Source organism: Rhamphochromis longiceps, linkage group LG14 (genome assembly GCF_057381845.1).
Source record: "Rhamphochromis longiceps isolate RC_006_pf linkage group LG14, R_longiceps_female_GT1.1, whole genome shotgun sequence".
Taxonomy (NCBI): domain Eukaryota; kingdom Metazoa; phylum Chordata; class Actinopteri; order Cichliformes; family Cichlidae; genus Rhamphochromis; species Rhamphochromis longiceps.
The window spans coordinates 8,192,917-8,214,827 of record NC_140570.1 but is presented as its reverse complement, the minus strand read 5'-3'; the positions used below and the strand labels follow the sequence as shown (position 1 = coordinate 8,214,827).

The 21,911-nt window shown below is 42.2% G+C and overlaps 1 protein-coding gene across 8 annotated transcripts in view; it reads left to right on the top strand.

The window, feature by feature from the left end:
- The window catches only part of LOC146653515 (eukaryotic translation initiation factor 4 gamma 1-like), a 37,384-nt gene extending 15,856 nt beyond the window's left edge, over nt 1-21,528 (top strand). For 3 of the 8 annotated variants that reach the window (XM_085380975.1, XM_085380974.1, XM_085380972.1), the window contains 25 exons: nt 4,191-4,330; nt 7,511-7,603; nt 8,049-8,133; nt 9,125-10,126; nt 10,267-10,355; nt 10,578-10,770; nt 10,885-11,018; nt 11,135-11,260; nt 11,348-11,758; nt 12,509-12,655; nt 12,793-13,029; nt 13,146-13,250; nt 14,963-15,289; nt 15,388-15,499; nt 15,602-15,713; nt 15,825-16,066; nt 17,335-17,462; nt 17,784-17,956; nt 18,248-18,373; nt 18,479-18,560; nt 18,690-18,788; nt 19,362-19,496; nt 19,700-19,778; nt 20,000-20,140; nt 20,301-21,528. In XM_085380975.1, the coding sequence (XP_085237101.1) occupies nt 4,191-4,330; nt 7,511-7,603; nt 8,049-8,133; nt 9,125-10,126; nt 10,267-10,355; nt 10,578-10,770; nt 10,885-11,018; nt 11,135-11,260; nt 11,348-11,758; nt 12,509-12,655; nt 12,793-13,029; nt 13,146-13,250; nt 14,963-15,289; nt 15,388-15,499; nt 15,602-15,713; nt 15,825-16,066; nt 17,335-17,462; nt 17,784-17,956; nt 18,248-18,373; nt 18,479-18,560; nt 18,690-18,788; nt 19,362-19,496; nt 19,700-19,778; nt 20,000-20,140; nt 20,301-20,482 (4,700 nt within the window). In that variant the 3' untranslated portion in view covers nt 20,483-21,528. Of the gene's footprint in view, nt 1-2,214; nt 2,349-4,190; nt 4,331-6,508; nt 6,833-7,510; nt 7,604-8,048; nt 8,134-9,124; nt 10,127-10,266; nt 10,356-10,577; nt 10,771-10,884; nt 11,019-11,134; nt 11,759-12,508; nt 12,656-12,792; nt 13,030-13,145; nt 13,251-14,962; nt 15,290-15,387; nt 15,500-15,601; nt 15,714-15,824; nt 16,067-17,334; nt 17,463-17,783; nt 17,957-18,247; nt 18,374-18,478; nt 18,561-18,689; nt 18,789-19,361; nt 19,497-19,699; nt 19,779-19,999; nt 20,141-20,300 lie in introns of those variants that run through there. The other 5 variants (XM_085380970.1, XM_085380971.1, XM_085380976.1 and 2 more) reach the window with 4 other exon arrangements.
- Nucleotides 21,529-21,911: the final 383 nt, after the last annotated feature.

Genomic DNA, 21,911 nt, shown 5'->3' with positions numbered 1-21,911 from the left:
AACCAGTACGGTGACCGTAAACAGGCCATTACATTCATGTCTTTGCTTATAAGAGAAGTCAGTGTGGAAAATGTGCCAGTGTTATTTATTCTGTGTGAGTTTTGCTACTGTTAACATGCATTTTCAGGATAAGATCTTTTTAGTATGAGTGGCCTTAAATGGTTAGATTTGTTTTATGGACAGTTTGTACACATTGGCCTAACAAGCAAACAATCCCTTGATCGGTTCTGGTAGTAGGCACACATACCTTTGGGGTTTTGTCCCCCTTTTGATTAAAGGAGCAATCCAAAGTAACTTTACTGGTCATGAGAAAAATTTAATCAGGAGAATACACTAATCTCAAACTTCAGATTACAGACAAGAGAATGAATTCTAGTGTCCGTTCAGGATTTGACATGTCGATGTAGTCTTGAATGATATCAGCAAGTTCAAACATATTCTTATAGTTTAACTGTATTCCTACACCTCCCTGTGTCAGTGGTAGCACAGGGTGGTGTAGCAGGTTTTTGTATTGCCTGACAACAAGAAAACGGAGTCAAAACCTCCTGGCCGACCAGAGGCTTTCTGTGTGAGGCTTCCATGTTCTCCAAGATTTCAAGACTCTTTATTTGTCGCGTGCATGGTTATACAGGTATAACATGCAGTGAAATGTGACCTGATACGCTCCTCAACTGTGCAAAAAAAAAAAAGACAGACAGACCTTTATATACAGTGAATGAGTATATACAAGGTTTACACATGGGTTTTCTTCAGGTTCTCTGGCTTCCTCTTGGCTATTTAGGAATTCTGAAGATACTATAGGTGGGGATGTTAACATGTTAGCATAATTGTGTTTTGTGTTTGCCCTGTGGACTTGTAACCTCTTCAGAACCTCCCTAATCACACACATCAAAGGCCTATACCAGCGGTCCCCAACCCCCGGTACCGTGAGTCATTTGGTACCAGGCCGCGAGAGTTGAGGCTCAGGTGTGAAATGTATGGTTTTCAGGGTTTTTATCGGTTTTCAGCGTTATTTTGTTATCGTTTTTATCGTTAACTCTGTTTTCCTGGGTCTTTTCACGTGTGTTATGAATAAATCTTATTTTTTTCGGTACCGGTACTAGTTTTATTTTGTTGTATTTATCTGCGACACCTTAAAGGCTGGTCCGTGAAAATATTGTTGGGCACAAACCGGTCCGTGGTGCAAAAAAGGTTGGAGACCGCTGGCATATACAGCTTCTATAGCAGCTCTTCTATAGGAGTTTGAACAGGATCATTTTTGTCTGCCCAAACAGTCTGACAATGCTTTACTAGATTGTAAACTTCTGTGGAGTTTTAGTGATGAGTGAATCTTTACAATACTTAAATGTGTGATCTGAATACTGAACCCTCCCACGTCTTGTACAAACCCAGATAGTTTGACCCTAACAGAAACACTTCCCATTCTGTACTGTTGACTGAGATGGCACATAAAAGTGCATTTAAGTGTCAGTCTGCACCACAGCAGGGCTACAGCTCATAGGAATGAGCTGTGTGGCTGTTGAGCCTGCTGATTTCATGTTTATTATGAATTCAGCAGGCATAATTATTTATTATGAATAAATAATCTCCTGCGTGTCTGTTGCATCAGTCAGTCTGACAGTCCCTTGGCATGTCGTGAAATCAGATGGCACATGACATAAAATAACTGTCTAGTGACTGTAAGACATGGCTCTTTAAACCTGGTTGCTGAGGACCTTGACTTCACTGCTGCTTGCTTCATGAAGATGTCTTGAGCCAAGAAATGGATTCATGTGTGGAAGTAATGCTTTTTTTTTTTTTTTTTAAATAATTTTTGCCCTCTTAAGCTCTATGCTCATCATAGTTATAATCCCAGAATATCATTTTGCCTCCTTGCAGCCATCTATGTGGTGGAGTGTTTCTTAAAACACACATACATAGAAACAGCCCTACACACACACACACACACACACACACACACCCCACCAAATCCGTTTGACTCTTATGTGTTAACCAAAGATCAGATAACATGCCTGTGGTGGAGAGATAGAGGAGTCTTCAGGGAAGTCAGAGCCACTTGGCATGGCACAGTTTAGTTTGTCTGCCACTATACTCAAGAGGAGGGAGGGAGGTGGGGAGGAATCAGCAAGGTCAGAGGGAGGAGCAAAATGGAGACACGCTGGAAGAGGGAGGGCTGAGGACTAAAAGAAGTCATTCTGAGAGGGCACCTGTAGAGAGGACAGGGAAGAAAGTTAGAGAGGGGGTTTAAAGAGAAAACCCCCTCTAAATTGTATTTCTGTACAGTCTTTACATTCTGCAGCAGTTCAACATGGGCAACCTTGGTTCTCGAGAGCAGGAGGACTCTGAGGGTAGGTGTTGTCTAGACGGTGTCTCTTTGCAGCCCCCCATCCCCCTCTTATGGCAAACTTTTGTGCTTTGAGTCATATCTCAGGTTTCTTATTTACAGTATTGGGATACTGTCCAAGTCTCATTCCGCCTTCTGGCTTTCTGCTTTTATGAACCTTCTCCCTCTCTCTGTCCTTCTCTCGCTCACTTTCTTCCCTCCCTTTCCATGTCGCACGCAGTCTTCCCCCAGCCGGTGTGGGTTTTTGACTATATTTAGGCTGTGCTGCTTCTGGGCAACAATGCAGACTCAGTAATGTGAGTTAGACTGTAATGCATGCAGCAGGGGAGAGAAGCAGAGCAGGAGCTAGCTACTCCCAACCTGAATAAGAGGCCTCTTCAGTTTAGAGTTGGGGGGGGGGGTTTCTTCTTGTTTTTTTTAGTCTAAGTCTTGTAAAAGTGGGCTACACCTGATTTTGAACTGTAGCTGAGGCCAGTTACACGGCCAGGTAATGTCACTGAGTGGTTTTGTCTTGTTGACATTATTGACCAGGTATGCGAAAAGCGTTTGCTTGCTCTTTAGGAGGGTGTCACATTGGCAGCAGCTTTCTTGGCAAGTTTGTGAATGTGATAAGTATTTAATTCCTTATGAGATCACCAATGCAGAGCTGACACAGCAGACTGCTGTGTCATGGTCTGAAAATCTACTTGGCGTTCTTCTTGGTACCATGTTTGCTTAACTGTTGCATTTGGTGAAATGCTGATTTTAGGCAGTTGTTTCTATTCCAGCAAATTTCTACTGAAAGAACTTAATTGAATTATTTATTCCCAGGAAAATAAGTAATTAAAATCACCTGATACTTGACGATAATAAAGTCATAAAATAAGGAGCTGCAAGAGTTTAAGACATCTGCCCTTTTTTAAGTGCTGAAATATAATATTTCACCCTAATATTACATTACATGAATAAGTCATTTATCATGTTTTTGAGTTGTTAGAATTTTTAATTTTCCTTAATTCGTTTTATACAAAATCATTTTTCTGCTATTGGGGAAAATGGATTTGTTGAAAATTAGTTGAAAACTGTAATTGTTGTTATGGCATCCTTGCAAAAAATAGGTGTAATTTTGGTCATTTTCCATTACGATCGACTACCACCTAATGTGCATGGCGTTGCTATACCAGTGTAGCTTGTGACATCATTTGTATGCTACACGGATACCACACCAATGGAGACACCGAGGCGATGGTGTTCCTGCTGCTTGGTGTATGTCTTTTTTTGACAGACTCTCAGACCACAGTGGTTTTTTTGTGTAGCCGTTTCCATCATTGCTGGGTTTGAAAAATGATGGTTTTGATTTTTGTGAAGGAGACGTTCTCATCACACATCGTGTGACACCACTAACTAGCTAATCAGTGGCATGCAGTCTGACATCACATTTTTTAGATCACGTCAGATCACTTAGAACCCCGGCCGAGTAGGTACTAAAAAAAGTACCTGGTACCAGGTACTACCACCTAATTGGTGTTTCAGAAATCCCCAAAAAAGTCAAGGCAAGGCGAGCAAGGAGGTACTAGGGGAAAAGGGCTACAAGTTCAGTTAAATTGGTCAACACAATCAGCCTGAGGAAGCTTTAAAACATTCATGTTTAAACATTCATAGTTAAACTGAAGTGAGCAAACTCACTCTTGACACTAATTGAAATGAATCTGAAATGAAAGCAAAAATTAAAACTCTCTTAAAATATACAAAAAAGTATCTGGTAACCAGAAGCAAGGTATTTATTTAAGTGGTATGTGTTTTAAGTTGATGTGTTTATGTTAAGTCAATATGACTTGGTTTACATTCTTCTGTCTGTGATTCACAGCAGGGGCCTACTACCCTGCACAGCCACAGTTCACCCCCTCGGTCCAGGCAGGACCTGTGATTATGAATCCTGCACCTCAACAACCACAGCCACCCCCTCAGCCTGCCCAGCACATCCCTACCAAACGGGAACGCAAACAGGTACAGTCAGCATTCCTAATTCAAAAATGTGCCACACTTCAAACTCTCTGTGCTGCTTTGAGATGCATGTGATACAGGATATGTGTTTTACCTGCTTATGACTTGTGTGTATCCTCAATTACATTTGCTTTTATGCAAAATCACCACGTCTCTCTAGACAGACTTAACATAATCTTAAATAACCATATGTTATTAGCAAAAAACAATCCTTGGAAGTTATCAAAGAGGAGACACTATATAAAAAAGTGAACACAGCACTCAAACAATCCTAACAAGAAAATTATGAATGATTTCTGAAATGCTGAAGAGGGAGGTGGTCACACCCTGACGATCTTGTTGCAGCTGGTAACATGTTCACAGTATAGACATTCATGACCGTCTGATTTATGTTATCATCATACTAAAAACTACATATTACTTTAAAAAAAAAACAGCCACAACTTTATAGCTGTGCAGTATAATGATTTAGGTTTTGCATATGACATCCAACAAATTTTTTTGGGTATCACATATAAAAATAGATATTAACTGTAGATATTATGCTCAGTTACGGACACGGACGAGTGTCTGCGCAGTCAAAAAAACAAGCAGGTACTTAGACGTCTACTCAGACCCTCACACATGCGATGATATCATTTAAATCACTGGGACCCGAACAGACCCATGTATAATCCCTGCTTTAAAGACATGGGAACTTAACCATGTGCTAAAGTTATTGAAAGCTTCATATTCATCATTACCAATGAAGGTCCTTGATAATGAAGGTGGTGTCTTGCAACTGGATTTGAGATGAGTAAAAAATGTTGTTGCCCTTTTGATTTCATGATATTATATTATTATATTAGAAGTATTGGTCAGCTAAAGTGTATTATTGCAGCTTTTGCACGATTTATAGATGGATAATTTATGGTCACTGGAGACATATTGTAGCATTATGAGCAAGTATGTGTGTCATTGTAATCCAGTTTCAACACAATGCAATGGGATACAGAAACATCCTTGTTGTTTCTTATGATTAAGGCTTGAATTGGGACACTGAATTCAATTTACTGATTGAAAAAGATATTAATAAACTTGTCTTCAACTTCTTATTTTGCATAGCTGAGCTGCTGTACAATGTATTCCCTGATTTAACAGAATGTCTAGTGTTCCCCCTGTGCTCTAATATGGCCCTCGCCTGGTATGTGGTAGGTCTCTGTGAACTCAAGCCCCTCTAGTGTCACCATCCTTTTACATCTGAGACATCTGCAGTAATGCTTACATATGACTGAACAGTGTAACCTGCTGCTTTTCTCAGTCTGAAAAGTGAGTGATCCACTGTACGTGATCTATGAGACACAAAATGTGAAGCTCTGGTTGCAAGATGATAAATGTCATTGGTGATATCACACAAAATATCTGCTTGTAATTACATTACATTGTGCTTTGGCTGTTAATATAAAGAGGTGGGGTTTGTGTGTGTGCGCATGTGCACACTACAAGACTTGCATTCCTTGAGTTTCGGGAGTGATGTGCTTTAAAGGAGCACCAAGAGATTTGGTGTCTTGTACAGGGCACATTGACAGAAATTAGGTTCTACTGTGAATGGATAAAGGCAGCTTCACACAGAGGTAGTGGTGTGTGTGTATGTGTCTGGGTTTGTAGCTTTTTAAAGTGTTTGTTGCTAGTGGTGTCTCCATCCAAAAATCGGATACCAGCTGACTTGCAAGAACTAAATGCCTTTTTTTTTTCTCTACTCCCCTGTTTGTGTGCTCTCACTATCGCCCCACGTCAAAGAGTGTTCAGCGGGGTGGGGGGTGGAGGACATGTCAGCACATAGCTCAGCTCCACGTGGCCACCAGTCTCCTCCCCCGTTTGAGCCGGAAGGGCTAAACAGTCAGCCTTCCTCTGCTGCTGTGGCACCCCACCCCCCCTTCCTGCTCCAATTCTACATTTTCTTTTCTGCTCTCAAAAGTCAGAAAAAAGTCCAACTTGAACAGAGTGTGCAGGATGACTGAACAGCGAGAGAGAGGGATTGAGGAAACGGGGAGTTTCTTATGGTAACCCTTGTTCATTTGACAACTTTTTGTTCCTGGAAACCCTCCCATTCTCCCTGCCATTGCCCCTCCTTCACACTCTGGCCCCTTTAACTGTTTGTTAGTTTCTGTGGGCGGGGGTTTGCACATTCCAAAGCGTTACAAGGCCAGTTGCTTTATCCTTTTTTTCCCTCTTCTGTTTAGCATATGAGAAACGGTCAAGTCGTGAGCCAGCGTACTGAGAGTCAGGCCCAGCCCTGCTCTGTCTTCCGTATAGCTCTTCTGTCTCGTGCTGGATTTCTATTGTGGGAGCTAAGTTGAGAAGGAGCTACTTGTTATCCACCCACTGTCCTGGGTTTTTTTTTTTTGGTGGGGGTTTAAAGTCCAGCCCTAAGCCAGCCAGATCTGTTACTCCAGCCCTCGGATGATAGAGGCCCACTGGGGTTTGTAGCACTCTGGGAGAGGAGTTGCAAGCAGGCTGAATCAGGTAAAGGTCAGCATGGTTGAGCTAATACTATCAAAAGTAGGTCAGAGTGCAAAAGTGTTACAAACGGTTTAATCCTTTTCTAGGAATGGCCTGTGTCACTGAAGTTAGCAGCATTTGGACTCCTGAATTCATTGTTACTTTGTGTGACTGAGAAAACACGTGTTTGTAACATATAAGAAGAGTGCAGTGTGTACACAGGAATGCATTCTGTTGTCACATCTGATTGTGTTTTGCCTTCATGTGAGCAGGCTTTTTCAACAACAACGGCTTAAAGCAGCAGTGGAATTTTGTTTCGCTGTTTAGCTTCAAGTTGGCTTAATTTAATTCACGCTCAGTCAGACAGCTTTTCTGGTGACTCAGAGGCTGAAGCACATTCAGTTGGGCAGCAGAGGAATTTGCATGGTGGTTAGAGTTTGGATTTTGTGTGCCTCAGTGAAGAAATGTAGCTTTCATTCAATGAGGCAAGCTAGTGAATAAGAGCTAAAGGGAGGACTGTGAAAAAAGACGAATGTAGGCACTACACCATGGGAAGCAGGTTTTTTTCCCCCTGCCTTTATTCTTCATTTGAAGTTAGTTTCAACTAAAGTGTTGTCTGTGTTATTTACCTGCTGTCCCTTACCCTCATCTTTTGTTCTTTTTACTTACACCAGTAGCTCATCTACTTTCTTTCCCCCACAGATCAGAATAAGAGACCCAAACCAAGGAGGTCGAGACATCACAGAAGAGATTATGTCAGGGGGCCGTAGTGGCTCCACCCCAACCCCACCTCAGGTGAGCCACAGAGCCACATTCTTAACTAACAGTACTCAGGAGAGCGGCCATACAAGCACACTGTTCGCTTTTTATAAAACTCATACACTTGAAAGTGACATTACCTGACAACTACTGCTTTCTGGGGTCCATATTAAAATATAGAAAAAATACTTTCTGCTTTATTTAACTTAAGATTAAATAAAACAGAAAGGACTAGAATTGACTCACATGCTCTGTCCATATGTTGCTGCTTGGAAAGAATGCTGATTGCCATTTCCAATGTGATACACTACAATCTGTCAAAATTAAACTGACTGGCACTTTGACACGTGGCTTTTAAAACCAGCTGGGATTTTAGCCTGTTTTTTCTTTTCCTTTTTTCCCCCCATAGTCAAATGGGAAAAAAATGTGTTAACCTCAATTGTAAGCTCACCTTTCAGTTTGTGTGTATGTCTCCCACCAGACATCTGGATCAGAAAGTACGTCATTGACCCAGGCCAACGGTGAGAGTGTCCCAGCTGCTACTACACCAGCACTGGTTAGACCAGGTGAGTGGTACATGCAGTCTTGAACACAGTCGATACATATTTTACTTACTACAAATTTTATAACTGTTATTTGTATGCATCCTGCTTAGCCGTTTGTACTTTCATAACCATTCTTTACTTTGAATAGGTCTTAAATTCACCTATAAAATGAAATGATTCCAGTTAATGTTTTCATCTTGTGATTACTTAATTGTTAAGATTGACTTCTACCAGTAAACAGCAATAACTGTTTAAAGAAGCTAGGAGAAAGGAAAGATAGAGCCTGTGCTATGTATGACATAATGTTTCTTTACTTTGACAAGATATCCAAAGTAACTGGGGACCAAACTTGATTCATGAAACAAGCCATCTATGTGGGTATAAGGCATGTTAAATCACAGCCTGTGGGCATAAGCAGTTCTTAGTTGAAACGCATTTCATTTTCACTGTTCAGTTGTTTGTACATATTTTAGTCTGTGTGTGCAGCTACATCGAGGAGCCCTGTGGTGAACAACAAGTATCTTGGTGAATCTTGAGCAGTCAGCATCGCATGTGCTGGTTTTTTTTTTTGTCTTTTCTTTAAAACAGAACTTTTTTTTTTTGTAATTTTCCCACCTAAGGTTAAGTAGGGTTATCTGTATGGAAGTGCACACAACTGCTATCAAGCACCACTTTCAAAATAAGAGTGATGAGAATTTTCCTAGTAAATCCATGCTGCTTGGTGCCATTCTCTCTGCTGGATTTAAACATAGTTAAAATAAGTTGTTAACATCCCTGAGTGGCTCGCCCAAGTGTAGGAAAACAGGGAAGCTGGTTTATTTTGGGAAGGGGGTTGAATGAGGTGTAGATATATAACATAAAAACCTTTATTATCCTCACAAAGGTGACCCGTGGCTGTGGATGAATATCGGTTTATAGGTTTTCAGAAACGATGTATTCAGTGTTGATTGTAAAACCATGAATGTGGACTGTATAACTGTGTCATTTTTTTTTCTGACTTTTGACCCTCCAGATGACAGAAGGAAACCTACACCTCCACCTGTGGCAAAGACCCCTGAACTTCACAAAGGCGACTCCATCCCTACAGAGGCTAAAACCTCTGATACGAACACTAAGACCCCGTTACCTGCTCCTCTGTCAGAAGCTGAGAACACGCCTATTAACACTATTTCTGCACTTGCACCGAGCCCTCCTGTTCCAGATGTGATGGATGCGCCTCCATCTCACAAGGAACCTACACCCCCTCCCCAGTCAGCACCTGAGATACCTGCCTATCCTGCACCCCTTCCTGATCCTGTCCCCACCTCTGCTGCACTGAACAAAGTTGACAATAAAGCACCAGAGGCGAAAGAGGAGGTGGCAAAGGAAGAGGAGACTAAAGCAGAAGAGAATGTGACGTCAGTAGACACACCTCAAACTCCTCCTTCCTCCACTAATGGTGTGGCCGAGTTGGAACCTGAAAGGCTGTCGGTCACGTTACCACCAAGTCACCTAGAGGACCCTCTGGAGTCTCCAATTGCACAGCCTGAGGAGCTCCGACTACCCAACGGGCTGCCGCTCCCAGCCCCTCAAGACCCCGAAGCGCCTGCCGTCAACACAGCTGAACGTGACGACAGCCCCATAGCTGAACCAGATGTCAGTCAGCAGCCGATAATACAGACATCTGCAAACGTCGCTCAGGCAGGACTATATCTAGAAGCCATACCTCCACCTGTTAAACATTCAACCCCTGCACCCTGTGCTCAAGAAGCGGAACCACCTCAGGCTGCACCTGCCCAGCCTGAGGTTCCAGAAACTGTTCCTGCAGCCACTCTGGATGTTAAGGAAGACACTCCAGTGCCCCAGTCTAGCACCAAGGAAGAGACTTCTTCTCCTACAGAGACCGTTTCAATAGCTGACAACACCCCAGAAAAGGTGCCCACTCCTCCCCCTCCTACAGCAGAGGAGAGGGAAGACACTCCTCCTCCTCCCCCACAGACGGTCACCTCTGCTCCTGTAGAAACTACTATGCAAGGTTAGTCACTTCCCCAAGTTTGATTTATTTTAGTCATTTGTTTCTGCTTTCTACAAACTGAGAATTGAGTCATCCTTAGATTTTCTGTCAGATGCGGTATTTTTGAGCTCATCTGAGGCTGCCTGTCTTTCTTTCTCTAGCTGCTGTGTCTGTGCCAAAGAAAAAAAGAAAAATGAAGGATCTAAACAAAAAGGAGGCTGTGGGAGACCTCCTGGATGCCTTTAAGGAGGTATCTGATCGATGATGTATTTGTTCATTCATTCTCATACTTTTCTTGCCTGTTGTAACTAATCTGAAATTACTCCATACCCACTGAAGCTGAAAAAGAAACTAGTCATCAACCCTTTCCAGGGACATAAGACGAACTGCAGTTGCTGATTTCTACTGTAATGTCTTAATGAAGCTCATATTTATGAGCTTCCTAAATTCCAAACTGATTTTTCTGACTAAGCAGCAAAAGGTGGTTGCACCAGAGCCTGAGCCAGTCCCAGCACCAGAGCCCCAGCCCCCTGCCACTGCTCCTCCTGCCCAAGAGGAGGCAGACTTAACCTGGGAGGACAAGGAGGACAAGCTGGATGCTGAGAATATTCAGCCGGATCCTCTCAAGCCGACTGCCACTGACAAGAAGTATCAGTACAAAGAGGGTGGGTGTCTGAAACTTGACAGAATTTATTCATTGAGTGGTCTACCTTCCTCCTCTCATATGTTGTGAAATGTCTTTTAACAAGAAGACATCTTCTGTTTTCTGTTTGTTTCAGAACAATGGATGCCAATAAACACAGAAGAGAAGAAGAAATATGACCGTGAGTTTCTTCTGGGATTCCAGTTCATCTCAGCCAGTATGAACAAACCTGAGGGCCTACCAGCCATCAGTGATGTTGTCCTGGACAAGGTGCAAAGACTTACCCTAAAGTCTAGTCTAAGTGAAATAAGACTAAAAAAACATGTCTAGATCACATAGTAGTGGAAATTGTAATTAAGTTCCCATCCTGCTTTCTGTCTTTTCAGGCTAATAAAACACCTCTGCGACAACTCGACCCCAGTCGCCTTCCAGGAATGAACTGCGGCCCTGACTTCACGCCCTCCTTTGCCAACCTTGGCAGGCCCAGCATGGGAGGAGGAAGCAGAGGACCAGTGAGTTCAATTTTTCTTTGTGTAACCGAGCACTTTCCAATTGAATTATTACTTCAATTAAATCATGTTTTGATGTTTCCCTTACAGTCTCCGGGTATGGGCATGGGGATTGGCGGACCACGTCGCTCTCAACAAATGCCGAGGAAAGAACTGAGGAAAATCATCAGCAGCATGCCACTCAGTGATGAGGTGCAGCTGAACAAAGCAGAGAAGGCGTGGAAGTCTTCAGTGAAGAAAAGCCCTCGCAGCCGTGGGGCAGAGGAGGTAGACGAGAGTGAACCAGAGCAGATCAAGACCCAGGAGCTGTTTAAACGGGTGCGCAGCATCCTCAATAAACTGACCCCCCAAAAGTTTCAGCAGCTCATGAAACAAGTAACAGAACTGACCATTGACACAGAAGAGCGGTTGAAAGGAGTCATAGACCTCACCTTTGAAAAGGCCATCTCTGAACCAGACTTCTCTGTGGCCTATGCCAACATGTGCCGCTGCCTTATGGGGGTAAGTGATGACTCACCCAATATAGATGCTTGAATATTTACAATGGAAGTGTTGTTGTTTAGATGTTTAACTTATGCAGCAGAGTAGGGGTGGGCGGTATAAGCGGTATACGGTAGAAACTCTACCGCGAGATTTGTCGATATGTCAAGTCTGACTTTTCTCCTCTAATATCAGCACTTATGTGCCAGTATTGTCTGGGTGATGACACCTAACATTCAAGAGAATACTGCAGCAGTGGCTTCCTGTGCCTTATTGAAATAAATAAAAGTGACTGTGAGACAATGTTTAAGCAGTGAGCGAAGCGACCATTGCTGTGGGTCTTGGGGGTATTGTAGGGCACCATTTTTTTTTTTTTTTTTTTTTTTTAAATTGAACTTCTGAAGTGAGATAACTCTACTGTATATTTTGTGTGTGTGTGCGTGTGCGCGCATGTATATATGTTTTTTGTTGTTTTAAATAACATTGTTCGATCTGAAATGTAGTTGTTGGCAATGCAGGAAGCCCGAACTCCACCACAAAAGTGACATCATGGTTTGTAATAGATTGACACTGGGGTTGGCAGATGCAACAATGCTTTTGCAGTGGTGTCAATCCTCGTACTGCTAGTTTACAAATGTCTTTGAGTCTCCAGTGATGAACTCAAATTAGTGATGGGATTGAGGGACTGAGGAGCCACTGCAACACTGAGCTTGCACCCTGTCTTCTTTTGCCATTTACTTAACTTGTGTTTTCTTTCTCTGCTTTTTTCAGCTTAGAGTCGAAATTCCAGATAAACCAGGAGCCACTGTAAATTTTCGTAAGCTGCTGCTAAATCGATGCCAGAAGGAGTTTGAGAAGGATAAGGATGATGATGAGATTTTCGAGAAGAAGCAGAAAGAGCTGGAAGCTGCATCCGTGGTATGTATGCTGCATTGTGAATTATTATTTGCACAAAGGAAGTCATGTGTCAAGTCAATAGTTAAACATCTGAAAGGTTTCAGAGATCCATCTAACTGTACTTGTTTTGAATGCCTTTTTTTGTGTTTGTTTCCCAGGAGGAGGAGAAGCAGCGGCTCCTTGAGGAGTTAGAAGAGTTTAAGGACAAGGCCAGGAGGAGGTCTCTAGGCAATATCAAGTTCATTGGTGAGCTGTTCAAGCTGAAAATGCTCACAGAGGTCATCATGCACGACTGCATTGTCAAGCTGCTCAAAAACCATGACGAGGAGTCTCTGGAGTGCCTGTGCAGACTATTGTCCACCATTGGCAAGGACCTTGACTTTGAGAAGGCCAAGGTACAAAACACACACATGTTGGAGAAAGATGACCGAGATGCATACAAACCAAGATTCTATAATTTTGACTGATAAACACAAAATGCACTTAACCTAACTATTGTGTCCCACTTCAGCCTCGTATGGACCAATACTTCAATCAGATGGAGAAAATAATAAAGGAGAGGAAGACCACCTCCAGGATCCGTTTCATGTTGCAGGATGTGCTGGACCTTCGACGGGTAAATAAAAAAGTCGCATATGGACTCAATGAGCTGTTTGCATATATAATTTGGAGCTTAAGCCTTTTCCCCAACTAAATCTCTCTGGTTGTAGAGTCGTTGTTTTAAAAAAATGCTTATTTATAACATTTTATGATTTGAGTAGACCAAAAATAAGATCTAGCTTTTTAAAGCCTGACCCACTATGCAACACTTGAGATTTTACAGGCACTTTTATTAAATCAGATAAAATGATAGAAAATGCGATTTCATATATCATATTTAAATCTGTTGGGTTCCCAATTAGGAGCTGCTGCATGTTTCAGGAAACTAACAGTTCAAAATAAACATTTTTTCCACTCAGTTGTGGGAAATCTGTAGCATGTGGTTGTGATCAGAAAGAAAACTAAAGTCATTCAAATCAGTATTGGTTTGTTTGCACTCTTATACAGAACATTTCAGTAGCTTTACATGCTGTCAGACTGTCTTTGTGATGGGGAAATGAAGATTTTACACTCCACCAGACACTGACAAAAGCAGTAACTTTATCTGGGAAAACCCAGGAGGTGTTTACTTAGTGCTGCCTTCATTGCCTGCTTACTTTGTAATTGTGTGTTGTTGTTTTGTTTGGTTCTTGTTAGCATAAATTCATTAAAATGCAAAATTCACACAAATTTGGCAGCAATTTCTCTTCAGCTTTAAAGAAACCACTTTTAACATTCTGGGGGCTCACTCAATGATCACTTGTGCTGTCACACAAGGACTTTAGACATTAACTTAGTAGTGTGTGTGTGTGTGTGTGTGTGTGTGTGTGTGTGTGTGTGTGTGTGTGTGTGTGTGTTGAGGACTATGTTTTCACTAAGGTGATTATATTTCTGTGAATTGTGCAATCGTGTTAATGCGATGAGTTTTACGCATAACTCATCCATTATTGTTGCATATGGTCTGTGACCCTGCATGGTGCTGTCCACAGCCCAGAGACACCCACACTGGTCCTTCAGCTCTGGCCAGTGTGAGGCTCATACATGGGCTAAGAAAACAAGTCTTCTTCAGCTCATTAATGCAGGGCAGCTCCTAAACACAGAGCTACTCTGTGCCATTGGCTGAGACAACAAACAGCAGCATGTTCATTCATCCATTCATCTTCTCTCAATTGAAGTAACAGGATTTGAGTGATCCTATGTTATGTCATCATGTGTGCCTCATAATTTTCCTGTCACCCCTTCCCCCCCAATTTATCTCAATTACGTGCAACTTTCTGAAGCCAGTTAAGTCTGGTGGTATTGAAGCTTCTTTCTTTTGAAGGAATGTTGCAGTCCTTTAGTTAGGCTTCCAGTCCCTCCCACAACGTCCTACAAAACCTGCTGTTTTCAGTGTTTTTCAAGCTGGAATCTGCTGCTCTGTGTCAGTGTAGTGGCCCAGTTTAATTGAAGCACATACTGCATGTTTTATTTCCTTTCAAGACAAAAACAGAAACGCGACTGGAATGATTATCTCACTCTCTCTCGCTGTCTTGTTCTGTGAACACTGTAGTTATAAAGAGGACTGATTTAGAGACACTCATCAAAATGACAAGGGTACATAAGCTCTGCTTTGTGTTCATTCATACAATGGTGAGATGGACAGAAAAAGAATACATTTTCAAAGTCATCCTCGTTTTTTTGTGTGTGTGTGTGTGTGTGTTTGTTGTTTCCCCCGATCATTCTCACAATTCTGTCTTGTACTTGTTCCAGAATAACTGGGTGCCCCGGCGAGGCGATCAGGGTCCCAAGACCATCGACCAGATCCACAAAGATGCTGAGCTGGAGGAACACAGGGAGCAGATGAAGGTGCAGCAAGCCCTCATCTCTAAGAAGGAATCCAGTGGAGGCTCAGGAGGCAGGATGGGTGGAGGCCGTCGGGGCCCTCACTCTCCAGGTCGTCGAGGCCCTCATTCTCCAGGCCGTAGGGGAACCCACTCCCCAGGGCGTGGTGCCTCTCCCCAGGATGACGGCTGGAACACAGTGCCCATCTCTAAAAACAGACCTATTGACACCTCTCGCCTTAGCAAAATCACTAAGGTAAGAGAGGGAGGGGGTTTCTTCTCACACACAATGTGAGCACATTTTGACAATCAATTGAAAATATCAGACTTCTAATGACAGCCTTTTCTTCTCAGACTCCTGTTCTTGACTTCAACAATCAGCTGCTTGCCCCAGGAGGTAAAGGCACATGGGGCAGCTGGGGTAAGGGCAGTAGCGGTGGCACAAGTGCCAAGCCTGCAGATTCTGGTAGGTTTTTTCCACAAATGTGTTTATATATCAAAGAATTATCTATTTGTGGTAATCAGAACTGAAGTTTAATTTGTATCGTGTGCCTGTTTTAATCCCCAGGCTCAGAGACGGGTAGCCGACCAGCCACCAGCACGCTCAACAGGTTCTCAGCCCTGCAGCAGCCTTTGTCCTCAGGCTCTTCAGTAGACACAGATAAGAGAATTCCTCAGAGGTGAGCAAAGGGACACAATTCTCATTACCAGCTCAAACCTTTCAGTATTCATAGTGTGAGTGTGTAGAGATGTATTTTACAATTGTACGACTTCTTTTCTGAACTCTACAGAAACAGCTTGAGTCGAGAACGAAGTGATCGCTTCGACCGCTCAGATCGTGGCAGCGACCGCTTCGAGCGACGAGACGACCGTGATCGAAACCAGCTCCAGGTCACTAAACGCAGTTTCAGTCGGGAGAAGGAGGAGCGGAGTCGGGACAGAGAGCAGCGTGGCCCTGCTGATCCAGTCCGCCGTGTGGCGAGCATGACGGATGACCGAGACAGCAGAGAACGGGCCAGAAGCAGAGAGAATGGTAGCCTGCCTGAGATAACTTAAGCATTATAATATTAAATATTTAAAACTTAAATTAAAAAATATTTCACAATACTAAATAAAGAAATCAGACAGCAGGAGACCAGACTTGAAAAAAAATAGTCCTTTTCAGATACCTGGGCTCATCATCACACCATTTTAAACTTCTTTCTGCAAAAGTTAGGGGTCCATGCCCCTAGATTAACTTTTTTTTTTTATGAATGAAAAAATGACATCCATGATGTAGTTAGTGTTTCTAGAGATGTTGTTTGCAGGACATGTACAGAGTACTCATAGATCTGGGTATGAGCACAGTGGCCTTCATTTACTAATATGTGCGTGTAAACGTTCTTATTTATGACATGGGCCAATTTTGCTCTTACCGCCAGTGAAGCAGACTCGCTCTAAATTAACCAGAAAAGCATTGTTGCTTCTGCCAACCAAAAACAGTAATCACTTGCACCACTGAGGCAAAAAAGAAGGAGATAGTCAGACTGGAGAAACTTTAAAAAAGCGGTTGGGTCCAAGGAGGGAGCCAGCAAGTGTTTCCATGGGAGTGATAACAGTTTAAAAATAAAGTCTGAAATAATGACGTTTTTCCAATATTGTTTCTTCTGAGAAACTCGCTATGGGTCAAGTTTTTAAAAAGTTTGTAATCAAAGTTTATTTCTTTATTTGAGACCACAAGGAAAAGAACAGGTGGAAGATGACGAACAGCACATCTGTCAGCCCAAATGAAAAAAAATTGCTGCAAGGGCAGGGGGGAAAAAATCCAGATTTCCCAGCATCTGTGGGACAGTGCCAGTAAATTAAACTGCAATTAATGGTATCCAGCTTGCTTGATGTTTTTTATTATGAAATATGAGATCAGTTAAAAAAGGTCTGTTTCAGAGGACGAGATAGATGGTGATGATTTTTTTTTTTTTTTTTTTTTTGAAATCATACAGAGCTACTGCACTCTAAGAATAACAATCTGCATTTTAAAAGTCGCATAATGACTTCTGCAGCTCTTTTTGTCATCAGTGCACGATTCTCTGAAAGCTTCAAATAATCAGATTTTTTTGTTGTTGTTGTTAGGGGGGGAAAAATCAACTCCACCCCAAACATAAAAATGTTGGCCGGACTGCTGTGCTCCTCATTATTCAGTTGACTTCAGTTTGAAGATTTACAAGAAGATAACTGTGGAAACAATGTTTCTGTTTGTTTTTTTCCCTTCATGTAGCTTAAAATCTGATTTGCTGTTCTTTCTTTTTGTTGTTCTGTGAACAGCGAAGAGGGAGAAAGCTGCCACCCCTCCACCTCCCCAGACCCCCACCAAGCCTGCCTTGACCGAGGAGGAGTTGGAAAAGAAGTCCACAGCCATCATTGAGGAGTACCTCCATATCAACGACATGAAGGTACATACTGATGCTGCTTTTTAAACACACACACACACAGCAAGGACACCTAAAATTAAATACAAAAAACAACAACTACCTTTTACCTTTGCTTATGTGAAATGTATTCACAAAGTGCTTTTGTGGACCAATTAAAGCACTTTATAATTAATGCTGCTCTAATAGTCTTCTTATTCACAGTGAGGGTTTCAGTGTATTTCCATCATCTAAAGTCTGCATTGTTGACACCTGAACATCTATTTATTACACTTAAAGCCATGAGAGGATAAAAGAGGAGCTTATGATTCACTGCTGTCTTTCTGTCCTTGTCTGTCCCCACAGGAGGCTCTGCAGTGCGTGCAGGAGATAAATAGCACTCAGCTGCTGTTTGTGTTTGTACGAAACGGGCTGGAGTCAACACTGGAGCGCAGCACGATCGCCAGGGAGCATATGGGCCTGCTGCTGCACCAGCTCATTAAGACCGGCATCCTACCAAAGGAGCAGTACTACAAAGGGTGAGTACAGAACCCCCAGGGAGGTGCTGGGTTAACCGGTAAAGTTTGGACCAGCAGGACTCCACATTACCAGCGGCCCGCAGGGAAACGTCAGGCTTGTGAATATTTTTCAGCATTTCATGATCTTAAAACCCCCTGCCTGGCCAAAAAGCAGTGAGTTTCCATATGTTGCTACCAGCATGGTGTGATGCTGCTTAATAATTCCATCTACTGAGTCAAGTTGGGCTTGTTCTTGTATTTCTTAACCCTTGAATAATCTTTGATGTCCGTGTACTGTGCTTCTTTTTTCAGGCTTAAGGAAATCCTGGAGGTGGCAGAAGACATAGCGATAGACATCCCCCATATCTGGCTCTACCTGGCTGAGCTAATCACTCCCATGCTTCAAGAGGGAGGCATCCCCATGGGAGAACTTCTCAGGTTTGTTATAGTACTTGCTAAGTCTCTCAACACTTCAGATGAGGAATAAATGGGATATTTCTATTTGTTGATGGTTAATTCATTGGTTGCCTGATGTATCTTCAGGGATGTCTCAAAGCCTTTGATCCCTCTGGGCAAAGCTGGAGTCCTGCTGGTTCACATCCTCACTTTACTCTGCAAAGGAATGGTAAGAGCTGATCATTATTATGTCATATTGTGTTTTTGAAAAGCTAGCATATATACATAAACTTTTGTCCCAGAAAAAAACAAGATTAAGATCTATTCATGTGTACAAACATCTCTTTCCTCCCATCAGAGCCATAAAAAGGCAGGTACAATGTGGAGGGAGGCAGGCCTGCAGTGGAAGGACTTCCTCCCTGAGGATGTAGACGTCAACAAGTTTGTGACAGAAAAGGTGAGGGTTCACTCACTGCCTTCATCATTAACAGCCTTCTGTCTGTGGTTATCCTCGATGTAATTCAACACTGCGAAGGAAAAAAGCAAGAATCTAAAGCTCAGGTCTTAACTGAGGAGTCTGATTACTAAACATCTGGACGTGACTTTGTGTTCACAGTTAAAGAAAACCTCCACAGGGTTATCATGCTTCAATTCTTTTAATCTATCTTGAACTAGTGTTACATAATTCTGTTTTTTTGAGCGTATTAAGGATGTCAGCATTGTCCATCATACAGATCCAAGTGAGGAAAAAAAGTATCTTACCACTGTAATGACAGATGCTGAAGAAATGCAGAAATGTTAGGTATCATCATTGTTTATGTGATCTTAAAATACCACACATGGATCTTAAATGAGTTCCATTAATAATAGTAGTATAATAGTCTAATCCTCCAGTCCAATATGCAGTGTTACAATCCTCTCATCACATTTAATGTAATGCAGGATAAAAGGAAGAAATATTCTCATAGCATGTGATGTGACAAACGTCGTGAAAAATGACCATGATGCCCCTCTCTCTCTCTCTCTGTAGAATGTGGAGTTTACACTGGGCGATGAGTCGGAGAAGGACAAGAAGAAGGAGCTCAGCGCTGCAGATCTGACCAGACAGCTGGACAGACTGATCCAGGACAGGGCTGACAACCAGAGGATCTTTGACTGGATTGAGGTTTGTTTCAGATCCACTCATGTGGGTTCTGACTTTTAGAACCTGAAAATGTGTCATCGTTAGTTTCTCAACAAAGCAACTTTCGTAACCGCAGCACTGACAGAGCTGATTCAGACAGGTCGTCGTATTTTGGATGGTGTTTTCCAGTTTTGTGCACACGTAAATAAACGTGATCTTTTTTTTTTTTTTTTTTTTTTTTGTAGGCCAACCTGGATGAGCAGCAGACCTCCTCCAACATGTTTGTCAGAGCGCTGATGACCTGCATTTGCCAGTCAGCAATTTGTGAGTCATTCTGCACTCTTCACATTAAACACTATTAACACTAGCCTAAGTAGACTAGTAGACTTCCTGGTCCACTTCAGTTCTGATGGGCTTTAAGTCCTCTTACCATATTACTGAACTTTGGGACCTTTTACTGCTGCTACTCAGTGTGTGAAAATATCCCAGGCTAGAGGGTGTAGTCAGAGTGAAATGTGAACATTCTTGAAACTTTTCCTCCACAGGTGAGAATCCCTACAAGGTTGACAGCGAGCAGATCAAACGGAGGGCGAAGCTCCTGCAGAAATACCTGAAGGACGAACAGAAGGAACTACAGGCTCTGTATGCTCTGCAGGCCCTCATGTTGCAGATGGAGCAGCCTGCCAGTAAGTAGCTCATTCAGGCTCAGGTTGTCCTTTGTCACTGCTTTGAAATTCAGATTTCTGCTTCTCTTCATGCTACAACTTAAAAGATTAAGAAAGTGATCAGCATCATTTCCTCATTTCTCACCATTTTCCTCATTTCCTTTCTCTCCTCACTCATCAGATCTGCTGCGAATGTTCTTCGACACACTCTACGATGAAGACGTGATCAAAGAGGAGGCCTTCTACAAGTGGGAGTCCAGCAAAGACCCCGCCGAACAGCAGGGGAAGGGCGTGGCCTTGAAGTCCGTCACTGCCTTCTTCACGTGGCTCCGCGAAGCCGAGGATGAATCCGATAACAGCTAGGGGCTGCTGGGAGAATCGATGAGAGTTCTGGGCAAACCCATGGGGAGAGCGAATGTTCTGTTGATGATTCACAAGAGGCTGAATCAGCAAAATCCTTCTGCATAAACAGAAAAAAAAATAAAGAAAAAAAACTTCTTCAACTGGGAGAGATTGTATTATGGATCGAACATTCGATCCTTTTTTTTTTTTCTTGTTTGTTTTCAGTTTCTTGTTTTTCTTCTGTGCAACCGAATGTCTTTTTTGAAACAAACACAGGATTAACTAAAGAGATGAATAGATTTGAGAGAAAGAGAGAGAGAATGCTGAGAAGAGTTGAAAGCTGTAGGAATGCTCTGATGCTGTTTCCTTCAGTATTTTTATTTTTTGGGTTGTTTTCAGAAAGCTTTTTGTGGCCACGGCAAAACTGCTCAAGACATTTTGCTTAAAGACAGAAAATATAACAGAAGACTTTAAAAGGCTGTTCACATCTATATTTTTGATGAATTCACCCTTTATCATGTGGACATGACAGATGTCATGCTACATGTCCGCCGTTTGGATCTACATGACGTGCTTATGTAGAGCTTTTTGTTTCCCTTTTCAAAGTGTTGGATGATTAAGGGTGGTTTGTTTCATTTTGTTTGTTTTTTTGTTTGTTTTTTGTAAGAAAAATTGAAAACTACAAAGAAAAGAGCCATCTAAGAGACATTTCAGTCATGAGTGAATGCAACAGTTGTGGACTTTCTGAGGACGTTGTCACTGAGGAGAGGGGCAATGAACATTGACCATTTTGCTGCTTGCAGGGGTGGCAGCGATGCTACCCTTTAAAACCCCAGCCCAACTCAATCCCACCACCCCAACCTCTAATGTGTCTGTTTCACTTGTTTCCTGTGCTTCAAAAACGAACTGTGGACCGAGAGAGGGAGAGCAAGAGCGAGGGATCATGGTTTCACCCTCGTTCAAAGCCGGTTGGTGTTTTTGTTTTTTGGTTGTTTTTTTTTTAAACTTTAAAAAGTATACAGACAAAAATCCACTTTAATGACAAAGGACTTTTAAGAAAAGTTTAACAGTACGAATCCTAAGGCCTTTCTTTGCTTCCATGAGTGGAAATGCATTTCAGGAGAGTTCTGTAAATATACGATGAATAGTTTTCTTTTAAAGAAAGTATGCTAATGTAACCCCTATTTCCCCTGCTCCTCTGAAACAATGTGGCAGTCTTTCCCCCCGTATTTATATTTTTCTCTCCTCAGCTGGCAGAAGGTGCTTGTGATATCCAACCCCAGTCATTGATTACAGTTTAATTGAATAATTGTAAATACTTTTCTGCTTTACTTTATTAAAAAAGATATTTAATTAAAGAAAATAATTGCCTCTTTTCACATCCAGAACTGGAAGAGATAATAAAGATGGTTGCAAATAAAAAGGAAAATGCAAATGCTTGTGGTTTTGT